Source organism: Vigna unguiculata, chromosome 8, assembly GCF_037176805.1.
Source record: "Vigna unguiculata cultivar grain cowpea cultivar isolate G323 ecotype 2 chromosome 8, ASM3717680v1, whole genome shotgun sequence".
Taxonomy (NCBI): Eukaryota; Viridiplantae; Streptophyta; class Magnoliopsida; order Fabales; family Fabaceae; genus Vigna; species Vigna unguiculata.
This window is the reverse complement of record NC_140799.1, coordinates 595,332-607,667: the sequence shown is the minus strand read 5'-3', so window position 1 is coordinate 607,667 and position 12,336 is coordinate 595,332. Positions and strand designations below refer to the sequence as shown.

General features: G+C 28.4%; 1 protein-coding gene across 1 annotated transcript; it reads right to left on the bottom strand.

Moving 5' to 3' along the window:
- Positions 1 to 8,521: 8,521 nt before the first annotated feature.
- LOC114194202 (elicitor-responsive protein 3-like) lies at positions 8,522 to 9,670 on the bottom strand. Its single transcript, XM_028084310.1, has 5 exons — positions 9,604 to 9,670; positions 9,441 to 9,506; positions 9,149 to 9,287; positions 8,745 to 8,883; positions 8,522 to 8,644 (listed from the first exon to the last, which is right to left on the bottom strand). Exons 1-5 carry the CDS (start codon positions 9,668 to 9,670, stop codon positions 8,522 to 8,524), a joined length of 534 nt encoding a protein of 177 aa, XP_027940111.1.
- Positions 9,671 to 12,336: the final 2,666 nt, after the last annotated feature.

Sequence of the window (12,336 nt, the reverse complement as noted above, 5' to 3'; positions counted from 1 at the left end):
TCAACGAACTCACCAAGGTGGAGGACATATTAGTGTCAAGTGGAGATGATCCCAAGATGGTGATTAAAGGGCATGGAACAATACAACACATGAAAAGGATGGATGGGTTCGAGAAATCAGAGATGTCTACTATGTTCCTGAGCTGAAGAGTAAAATTTTAAGCATAGGTCAGATAGTGGAGAAAGGAAACTCGATTCTGATAAAGAATCAGGTATTGTACTTGAAGGACAAGCACAGTTGGCTAGCAGCCCAAGTAGAAAAGAAGAAAAATTGGATGTACAAATTGGAGTTGAGCATCTTGCAGAAAAGGTGTTTGAAACGTGTGGGCAGTGAAGGCGGTGCGGGATCAATTTGGAACGGTGTGGTAGAGAAAGAGTCCGATAAGCAAATTAAAGCAATGTGATATGAAAATGAAAGAGAAGAGACAACCAATCTTGCCGAAGAAGTTGAAGAAGAAGCAGTGTTGTTGATGATGGGATGTAGCTCGGGGGACGAGCAAAAACAAGTGGAGAAGTCGGCAAGAAGGTTGAGTGTCATAAATCAGTCCAGTAGCATGGAGAGGTCGTCAAGATGTGCGGATAGCTTGGAAAGCTTAGCAAAGAGTGTGGACATATAAGATAGCTCGATGGAGCATGTGGAGAGCTCGATGGAGCATGAGGCCAACTCAGTTAGCTCAGTGGGAAGTTCGAATAGCTTGATTAAGTTGGTGGAGCAAGTGGAGTGCCAATATCATTTGGGGGAGCAAGTGATCACCTTGAAAAGCTTACCAAAGAGCCTAGATAGCTCGGTAGAGAGCCTAGATAGCTCGATAAAGCGTCTAGCTAGCTCGGATAGCTTAGTGTGGATTGTGGATAGCTCGGATCTTGAACAAGAAGAGCAGTTGCGTGCCGAGAAGGATCAGAGAGTTGTATTGGAGATGCAATATGAGAAGTAACAAATTGAAACAGATGATGAGTTTGGTGTGAAGAAGGCGTGGAAATTGTCCAATCTCTTAAAGGAAGATCAACCTATTCAGAGGAACCCGATTAATGACAAGTCGGCCACAAACACAATAAAGAACCTAGCAAAGGGTAAGTCAGTTAAGATTAAGATGAAATCGATCAAAGAGAAGATCAAGTCGGATAAAGAGAAGATCAAGTTGGTCAAAGAGAAAAGCAAGTCGGTTATGGAGATAGAAGATTGTTCGGAATCTTTAATTTTGTTAGATAATCTTTAATTTTATTACATAATATTTAGATTATATGTTAGATTAGGGAGTTGTTTTTATTTAGCAAAGTGATAAGGTATTTTATATTTGGTGAATTAAATTTAAATGAGTTGTTATTTTAGTTAGTTGGAATATCTAAGATTTAGTTTAATAATATAACATATTAGATAAAATTAAATTAAATTAAAATTTAGTTTGGTTTGATAATATTTTGTTTGTAATTAGTTATATAATAACTCATTCTCCATGAATAAAAAAATACCACAATTGCATATTCTATTCTTTTTATATGTGTGAGTTTTTTTCCAACAAATTTGTCATTCTTTTTTGGAGCACTTGTTGTAACATGAAATGAGAATGAGTTTTGCTTTCATCTTCGCATTTCAAAATAATAATAATAATAATTGCAGTAGGCTTATAGAAAGTATCTATTCTAAAACACCTTTTCAGGTTAACGTGACTATTTATTCCTTTATTTTGATTGAAGAGATAAACCACTAGAAGCTGATTTTAACTTTGTAGAAACTAATTTTGACTTTTCTTATTTTTTATTTTTATTATTTAGAAAGGATACATGGACAAGCTGTTTTTTTAATAACTTATTACTAATTTAAACGTTAATTAATTCCAATTTCTCTTTACAGATTTCAAATTCAAATTCATTATAATAAGATTCAATAATAAACTTTTAAAGACTATTTTATCTGTTCAATCTCTTATGAAATTTAGTATATGACTTATTATTAAAAATATTTATTTAATATTTTTTTATTTAAATTAATTTTAAAAAATATTTTTCTTTTTTAAAATATTTTTGAATTTTATAAACTAATTATTATTTTAAAATTAAGAAATTAATATTAAAATATTACAAATATTTTATATTTTATATTTTATATTTTCTTACATGAATAAAATAAAATAAAAAAATTTCTCATTTAATATATCTTTTATATTTGTTATATAATTTATATCTTTCATATCTCATAATCCTAAAATTTGTTAAAATGCATAATATTTCATACTGTATCATATCTAATATTTTATATAGGAATTAAAAATTTTGTAAATGTGCTTCTCTGTCAAATTCTATCAAACTCTCTACCTATTTGTATTTTATAACTTTTTTATATCAGATTTGTATTTTAGTTATATATATTTTTTAAAAATTAAAAATCTAAATTTTAAATAAGATTATATTCAAATAAAAAAGTAATTTAAATTTAATTTTAAATTTCAAAATCCTAAATCCTCTCTTTCTTCTATCTTTCACCTAAAATTTCAAGAACCCTAAATCTTCTTTCTTCTTCTTTACGATTCATTCGAAAATTTGAATATCCATCCAAAAATAAATCTAATTGGCAATCTTAAATCTTAAATCTTAAAGAAACGTAACGAGAGCACTAAGAGAGAAAACTAATTTAAGACAACCTTCTTTTAACACTCCTCTTCCACCAATGTTGAATTCTTGTGTCGGGGCGGTTAGTTTTCTGAAACGAAGAGGAACTTATGACTTATCGTTATAAATTGGTTTTAAGACTTGAAGTTGGTGTTTGCGTCATGCTTGATATTGTGATCCGTTTATGTGCTAGTTTTATTCAATGTATCTATGGCATTCATTTAGAAATTCAGTTTTGTTTTTCACTCATTAGGTAGTGTTATGGGTTCTCAACCACATCTTATTGCACTAATTTCAACCACCAAAATTGATATATAAAAGAGGGTCGAATTTTAACAGAAAAAAAATATAATTTTACATCATTCTTCATATCATAAATAATCGTTATTATAATTGTAAAGATAATTATAATCAAAGCCAACAAATTTATCATACATTATTATTTTTTATCAATATCAATGTTAAAAATATATGTTAACAAAATATGTTTTTATTTTTTAAATATTCTATATGTAGCATTTTCCATGTACTTTTTTATAGGTAATATGTTTTCGTATAAGATTTAACTATTAATTTTATTCCGATATAAAATTGGAATTTCGATTCCCAAATTACTCGTTTAGGGCATTCTAATTATCTTTGTTAAAAAAAATTTATTTTAAAATAATATATATCTTTTGATAATTAAACAATCTTGATAATAGTATTTTATATACAAATAAATAACTTCTATATAGAATTTAATTTTGTTGGAGAAGTTCTAAGTAGAGATGGCAATTCGGGTCAGGTGGGTTGACTCGCAGACTCGCACAAAAAAATGTTGGGCGGGCTGGGATGTTGAACCCGCTGGCTCGCAATGGCCTGTCTCGCAATGACATGTTACTATCGTACTTTAGCTATAATCTTGGTTGTTATTTTTCTTGTTTTTGTTTAGGTAAACTAATTGAAATTATTTGAATAGAAAATGAATGTCAATTATTATGAAACGGGACGGGTCAGAAAAGTGAATCAGATATTAAACTGTGCGGCAGGCTAACCCGACCTACACTTTGCGGGCCAAAAGGTAGGATGAGCGAAAACGGGCCAAGTTAGTCCACTTTGCCATTGATCTCCTTCCTTCAAAGCGTGACCTCAATAAATTTCCAATTTCCTTCATTCTTCTTTCTTCTCTCTTCCTTCAAAAATCATTATTCGCCTATGAAGTTTAGACACAACTACTTTTATATATATATATATATATATATATATATATATATATATATATATATATATATATATATATATATATATATATATATATATATATATATATATATATATATATATAAATAATACATTAATTAATATTTAAATAATTATGTTGATAAAAATATTTTAATAGTTATGTTTACATAATATTATAAATATAAGTAATATGTTAATTAATATTTAGAAAAATATATTAATTATAAATTTTAAATAACTATATTTAAAAATAATACTATTAGATATTTAAATAATTATATAATAAAATAAATTAAAATTTCTTTGCATAAAATATATTGTATTGAAAAAAAGAAAGAAAGATTTATAAAATGAAAATGTGATTGGTGAAAAGGATTGAATTAAGACCCGTAAAATCAAAACTCCTTTATTAAATATAAAGCTTAAATAGTAGTTTGGTCCTAGTTTTCGTTCGGTTTTTTCAATGTGGTCTTACTTTTGTTTTTTTTTTCAATTTGGTCCTAATATTGGTTAATTTTATTCAATTTGGTCATTTTTGCTAATACTGTTAAAATAGTTAATGGATGTGAACAGTAACCACCACGTGTTATTTTGTGATTTTTTTTTAATTTTTTTTAATTTTTTTATTTAAAAAAAATGTACACGTGTCAAGCTCATATCAATATTATGACATGTGTCAGAGTCAATTTTTCATATTCAATTTGATTCTAATATTCGTTAATTGTTTTCAATTTGGTCATTTTTTTTTAAATTTAACATTTTTGTTCCTCTCCAAATTGATACAAAATTTAATTTGTATACATTAAAATGCATATTTTTTGTTAAATATTTTTAATTTAGAATTAGAGTTAGTTTAAAATTAAAACGAAAAAAAACAATAACACCATTAATTTAAAATTTTAAGAGGTTAAAAATATTTAATTTTAAACCAACTCTAATTTTAAATTAAAAATATTTAATAAAAATATGCATTTTAATAAGAATATCCATATATCATGTATATACAAATTATATTTTGTCTTTGGAGAGGAAAAAAATACTAAATTAAAAAAAGGTTAGGAGCAAATTGAAAACAATTAACGAATATTATGACCAAATTGAATATAAAAATCTGATTCTGACACGTGGCATGATATTAGCTTGACATGTGAATTTTGTTTTTAAATTAACAATAAATTGAAAAAAATTAAAATAATCATAAAATAACACGTGACATAATATAAACTTGACAGATGTACCTTTTTTAAATAAAAAAAATAAAAAAAATAAAAAAAAATAAAAAAAATTAACTACTATAAAATAAAATTGTCGAATGTTAGAATCAAATTAAAAAATCAAAAGTAGACCGCATTATAAAAACCGAACAAAAAGTAGGAAAAAATCACTATTTAAGCCTAAATGTAATATAACTAAAGTATTAAATTAATGAGAAAAAAAGGTTAGGTCTTTTGTTTCTGATTCTTTCGCTAGCGTTCTTTACATTCATAGCGTGTCTTCTCTGCGCGTCCAGAAACAAGGCCGTGTCAGGCCCAAATAATTGTCTCTGACACCGCGTCGTGCACACTTCCGACGTTGCGAGGGTTTGACGGTGACGGTGTACTTCTGAACCTCTCATTCAAAGGTACCACTTTTATTTCTGATTATATGTTAGGATCTCAATCTGTCATTCCTTTTTTTTAGCTCTTGGTTGTAATATGAAATGAGAATAAGCTTTGCTTCCATCTTCACATCTCAAAATAAAAATAATTGCATTTGGTTCCTTTATTTTATTATTAAGAGAAAAAAAGCCTCAAATTGTTGATCTAAAAGATAAAACAAAAAAAATTATAGTTTGTATGTGATGATAATCTTGGTTACTTGATTGTGTTTTGAACCTGTGAATGTGGTAGGTAGGGATGTCAAAATGGGCCGAGCCCGACGGGCCGGCCCGCCAGCCCGACCAAAAAAGCATGGGCCGGGTCAAAAAATTCAACCCGCCAACCCGAAGCAGCCCGGCCCGTCAAGCCCGATAACCCGTCGAGCCAGCCCACGGGCCAAAACGGGCCAGCCCGCGGGCCGAACGAGTTACTAATAATACATAAAAAACACGTGCAGTGCAGCGTTTTGGGAAACCAGAAAAGACTCTTTTCTTCTCTTCTCCTCCACTCCACTCCACTCCACCCGCGGCCAAACATCACACTCTCTTCTCTTCTCTTCTCCTCCACTCCACTCCACCCGCGTTTTGGGAAACCAGAAACCACCCACTTTTCTTTCTCCTCCACCCACGTCGCTGGCGAGGAAACACGAAGGCAGAGTGCAGGCCATTCACGACGCCACCATCGGACTGCGATTCACGACGATTCCGACGGCCACCACCACCGCGAAGATACATGGACAAGCTGTTTTTTTAATAACTTATTGACCCTACAAACCTTGTTTTTGGCGCACATTTGTGGTTGACTTCTCTTCTTCTGCTTCTTCTTTTTCTTCTTCTCTACTTCTGTGTTACTTTCATACCTTTTCAAATAATCCTTCAATGAATTGGACCCCATTTTTAAGACAACAATGTCCACAGTTCAGGCTCTATAGTTACCTACCATAATGTAATGTTCTATTAGATGATGCTTCAAATACTTTCAGTATGAAATAGCAAAACTCAAACTCTAATATATATATATATATATATATATATATATATATATATATATATATATATATATATATATATATATATATATATATATATATATATATAACATCCAATCAACTCATGAATGACTTCAAGATAAGATTTAAAAACCACTTTCTACCATCGGAAGAGTATAAACATCACATTGTCACAACAAAGCAAGGTGTGAGATATCCACTTAAAGCTAATAAAGATAACATCAAGACAAAACTGAAGGTCTGGTTATTTGAAAATACGATGCAGGACTGAATAAGAGCTAGGATTCAACAGGCTAAGCTAAAGAGTCTAGTTAGTTAGTGAAATGCAGAAGTTGGTGAATTAAAGGCATGAATGAGAAATAGAGAATATTTATTAGAATCTTATGAATCACGGTTCAATCCTGCAACTTGGCTACCTAAATAATCATATTGTTGGAATACAGTGCAGAGGAACCAAACTTTGTGCAACAAACCTAATTCCTTACTTGAAATTGCAGTTCCCCTTCTTCCCAGTGCAGCAACCACACCCTCGCCAGTCCACGACCCAAATCGCAAATGCAGTTACCCTTCTTCCCGGTGCACGAACAAAACCCTAGCCAATGCACGAGACAAATCGCAAATCCAGTGCACGAACCCTAAATCCAATTCCTTTGGAGAAAATGAATTCCCCTTCTCCCCAACACTACTCTTTGGAATAACTTCTTACGAAATCCCACCTTCCCGCTCTCTGTTTTGCAGTCTAAAAAGAAAAACCCAAAGCCCTCCAAAATTCAAGCAACACAGATAATAAGAGAATCTTTCGGTTTTCCCTCCGCGTAAAAACGCCTCAGCGTGCATCCACCATTGCTTTCTCTCTCTAAGTGGCGTCGATTTTCTCTCTCTATATATATATATTTGACATTTTAAACGTATTTTAGGATAATATTTGAATTAATAGTGAAGCGAAAATGTGTACGGTGTAAATAATTCAAATATTATCATGAAATGCGCTTGAAACGTCAAATAAACTCAACAAAAATTTGTTAAAAGGATTAAATTCACGCATTTTAAAAGATGAAAAAACTAAATTGGTCAAATTTTTTGAAGAATGACTAATTCCAAATTTCACTAAAACTTAAGGGACCAAAAACAAACCCTTATCTAAAATAACATGTACCCATCCTATTATGTAAAGAAGTACACACTATTACATTTTAAATGATGGTTAATATAGATAAATAAAGGGTTAAATATGTTTTTGTCCCTCAAGTTTTAGTGAAATTTGGAATTATTCTCTCCTCAAAACTTTGGACCAATTTAGTCCTTCATCATTAAAAATGCATGAATTTAGTCTTTTTAACCAAATTTTGTTAAGTTTATCTCACGTTTCAAGCGCATCTCATGATAGTATTTGTGTTGTTTACACGGTTTGACACATTTTCGCTTCAATGTTAACTCAAATATTATCATAAAATGCATTTAAAATGTCAAATAAACCTAACAAAATTTGGTAAGAAGGACTAAATTCACGTATTTCTAAAAAATAAATGACTAAATTGGTATAAAGTTTCGAAGAGGAACTAATTCCAAAACTTAGTGAAACTTGTTGGACCAAAAATATATTTAACCGTATATTTAATTATAAGTTCAAGGTATTCCTTCGTGCTATATATATATATATAATTTTGTATATGAATGAAAGTTTATCGGTTAACCCAACAAAATTTGCTACTTTTAGTTCTTTAAAGTTTTAAAATTAAAAAAAGAAAGATCCATATCACTACTTAATAGTGTGAGACGATAAAAAAATAATTTATTATATGAATAATTGCTCTAAAGTAGCGTATAATAATATAAGAAAAAGTTAATAGGAATTATTTAAAAATAACAACTTTATGGAAAAGTAAAAGTGTAGATAATGTATGTAAATTATAAGAGTGGTGGAAGAAAAGGGGAAATAATTTAAATAAAAACAAAAAATAACAGTAAAGATGATTTTGACTTTTGATTTTTATAATTAATTATCCATCTCAATGATAATCCTGATGACTTTTGGAAGTTTTGTGCTAATAGAAAAACAAGATTTTCCACAGTGATATTCTCCAAATCCATCCAAAAATTGAATTGGGTGATTCCTTCTTCTCATAACCCTTGAATTCATCTGGTTTCTCCATCAAGTACTCTTCATTCTGTTAACAAATTCACACTAACTAATTAGCATTTATTAGTTAATAATTGATTAATTAATTAATTAATTAATTTGCAGGTGCTAGAAAAGATGAACCCTACATTATCAGCAATGAATTTAAATCCAATTTTTATTTGTCCTTTGTAAGTGTGATCTTGAAGAACCACATTATATGGAGCTGGTTGTATTTCTATGTATCCCTGATCACTTCCTTCCAATATTATTCCACCTATGAAAATTCTGCTTTATCACAAAAATATGTTAATTGTGCAAAAAAATATATAAATAAACTAAACCTTTCCAACAATAATCGTATCTTCACAAGATTGTTTCTTACGCAAAAATAATTTTACAGATTAAATATATTTTTCATTCTCAAATTATTATAAAAAATGAAGATGGTATTTTGTCTTTAAATTAAATTATAAAATAGTTGATGTTTACATTTTATAAAAGTTATGTATTTTTTTCAACAATTGGTGTGTAAAAATAGATAAGAGATTACTTGGCTTCACCAACAAATCCACCATTTCTGAAGAGTTCTGTGTCCATGATTCTACATTTAAGATACGTTGAATTCTTGCAATCAAACTCCGACAAATCAAATATGAATTTCTCATTCCACCGAGGTTTCTCATGTTTTCCTGCATCACATACAATTATGTCAAAACAAGTCACATAAAAACAACAAGAATATTGCACTTTCATAAAAAATAAAAAAAAAACGAGTTAAACCTAAATTTTATTACTTTAATATATTTTGAATAACCTAAATTTTGAATAACATATACTTTAACCTGATGAAACTTTTGTTATTCGAGTCTGAGTGCCACATTCAATAATCACATAGTAAGAAGGTGTTCCTGCAGTATTTTGTTCAAAGAGAAATGAACAATTTTCTGATAAAAAAATAGTTTTGGATAAATTGAAATTGGGATGCAATAAACGAAAATAATATACCAACAAAATTTGTGTGTATAATTCCTTTTGCATTGACAACAAGTACTTCAAGAATTCCTCTCTTCATTCTGTGATTTTCTTCTAATAAGAAGTTCATATCTGTGTTTTTTATGGCTCTAAAACATGAAATTCTTAGAAATTATAAATTTAAGACAACATGTGTGAAGAGAGAGGTAACAATTTCATTGCTTCACTAACGTACCAATTAATTAGTTGAGGTTACCATCTCTTCATGTTATTAATGGTGTATTAATCCTTTTCAGTTTTATTCACTAATATTATTCATTTCAATGTAATTTTACCAAATTACCTTTTTTATATATATATTTTTTTAGGAGATGAATGACAATATTAATATATTTTATTTTATATCTTAAATCTTAAGATATTTTTTAAGGATAGGGTAGTGATGTAGTTTTAAAACGGAAAATTCTTCAAATGTATTTATTAATTTTGACGATTTTATATAAAATGTAAAAAAAGGTGATTTTAAAATGAACTTTCATTCCACCTTTAAATTGATTTTAAATACTCTAAGTGAATTTTAAGTTCAATTAAATTTTATAAAAGTTTATTCATGAAGTTTTTCACTCGTTATAGATTTGTCTCATATATGATCGATATTATATTTTCAACACATCTTTCTAACATTAATATATATATATATATATATATATATATATATATATATATATATATATATATATCATAAAACTAAATATTAATATATATGTCAATAATGATTTGATAGTATATGATATGATATTATCTAAGAATAAATATTAATAAAATAAACTTCATATAATTTTGATATTATTGTAATAAATAAACTTTAAATTTCACTAAAATTTTAACCTATAATGAGATTTGTTTTAAATTACATCTTATAAATTCATCTTATTTATTGTTGGTGTCAGATTTCCAATAAAAACTAAATGTAATCCCACTTTTAAATTGTTTGTATCTCCATAAACTGAACAACAACAAAAATATTTTTTTTAATTTATTATAAAGCAATAAATCTTATGTAAGAAAACAGAAGAAGATATGTAAACAAAATATTAATAAATAAATAAATAAATAAATAAATCAGTGATTATAGTAGAGAGAATACGTACTACTTTGGGAATAAAATATTCCTCTTCTTTTATCAATTAAAATACCAATTAAAGAAAAGCAAGTACAAATGAATAAAGCAACATTAAAACACTATAAAAACAGAAATTAGAAAAGGAAAAAAATAATTAGAAATAGTAAATGATGGTACCATTTATGTGAGACACATACATCATGGTTGTGTTATTTGCTTGACTACTTTGCGTGTGTGATAGGGACGAGAAAGTTGTTGATAAAGAACCCTAAAAATTTGTCCCACCCAATTAGTCTACCCATCTTTTCGTGCAAGTAATAACATGTAAGAAAATTGCATTTATTTTTACGCCATCTTAATTGTTACTAGTACTTCTTGCATTTATTTTACACTATTATTATACTCAAATAAATTAAAAACAAAATGGTCTTCTTAGATAGTCTATTTTAATTAATACATTAAAGAAGTTTTAAGAAAATAAATCGCGACTCACTTTTGCAACCCTAAATAAACTCTACTAAATAGCGTTTTCTAGTGTACCAATAAAGTCTTCTAAATTTATCATGATAATACCATTTAGTGATAAAAATGTTATATCCAACCACAAGTATTAAAACTAATTTCTAGCAAGAAAAAATATTAAATAATATTATTGCATGCAAAATCTATTATTCCATAATGGAGGTGAAGTAATCAAATCACAATTAAATTAAATTGTTATATAAGGTAAGTGTTCAATCGAATATTAACTCCTCTCATATTAATAATGGATGGTAATTATATGAAGGACAAGTCAAAATAATTTTAGAAAGAATTGTAAGGGTAATTAGTGATCATATTTATAATAATATATAAAGAGATACATTTTGTTTGTGTTCACATTTTATATTTTCATTTTTATCTTTAATTATTATTTTAAAAATTAATTATTTTATAAATAGTTTATCTATAATCGTTATTCTAAAAAAATATTCTTAACCATTATTTTAAAAACATCTAACAATTATTTTAAAAATTAATTATTTACTTTTTATTAATCTTTAACTCAAATCTTTATAAAAATAATTAAAAATAAAAAATTACTAACACACATGTCCGGCTCCTATGTTTTGGCTACTATGCATTATGGTAGTAGTGTGTATTGAGTGGGGAGACTATTAGGAGATTAATCAGTAAAAGGAAATGGGCCTAATGGTAATGGGTAGAATAGTAAGACATTCAGTTTGAATTCAAAAGGGAAGTATATAAGAAAAAGGCTACTACTTCCTACTTCCTGCACCCCTACAATTACTAATTGCTTATCAAAATCGCATGATTCAAAATGCATTTCAAACATTCTGGAAATTATATTCCATAAATCTCTTTCTGAAAATCTTATTTTCGTAAAGCTTGGTCCAGAAAATAAAACACTATTTTCAAAATTGGGGTTGCACGAAGAAATTGTGGGGGGTGCACGAGGAAACTGTGGGGGTGTAGAAAATAAAATCCAAAGAAAGAACATGCACTCTTTGGTGTTGTTTTGGAGGGTTTCTTCTGGTAAGTGAAAGCTTTTGGTGTTGAACTGAAATGAATGAAAAATATATTTGAAAGTTGTAAAGTAGAGTACGCAGTAGACATGTCAGTTAAGCTTTTTCAGTGGTTGC

What these genes read in the sequence shown, in the direction of transcription:
- LOC114194202 (XM_028084310.1), bottom strand. Translation starts at nt 9,670, where the DNA reads ATGAAGAGAGGAATTCTTGAAGTACTTGTTGTCAATGCAAAAGGAATT. An exon ending in TATACACACAAATTTTGTTG is followed by an intron (nt 9,507 to 9,603) that starts GTATATTATTTT and finishes AAAATACTGCAG; the next exon opens with GAACACCTTCTTACTATGTG. An exon ending in GGATTTGTTGGTGAAGCCAA is followed by an intron (nt 8,884 to 9,148) that starts GTAATCTCTTAT and finishes GTGATAAAGCAG; the next exon opens with AATTTTCATAGGTGGAATAA.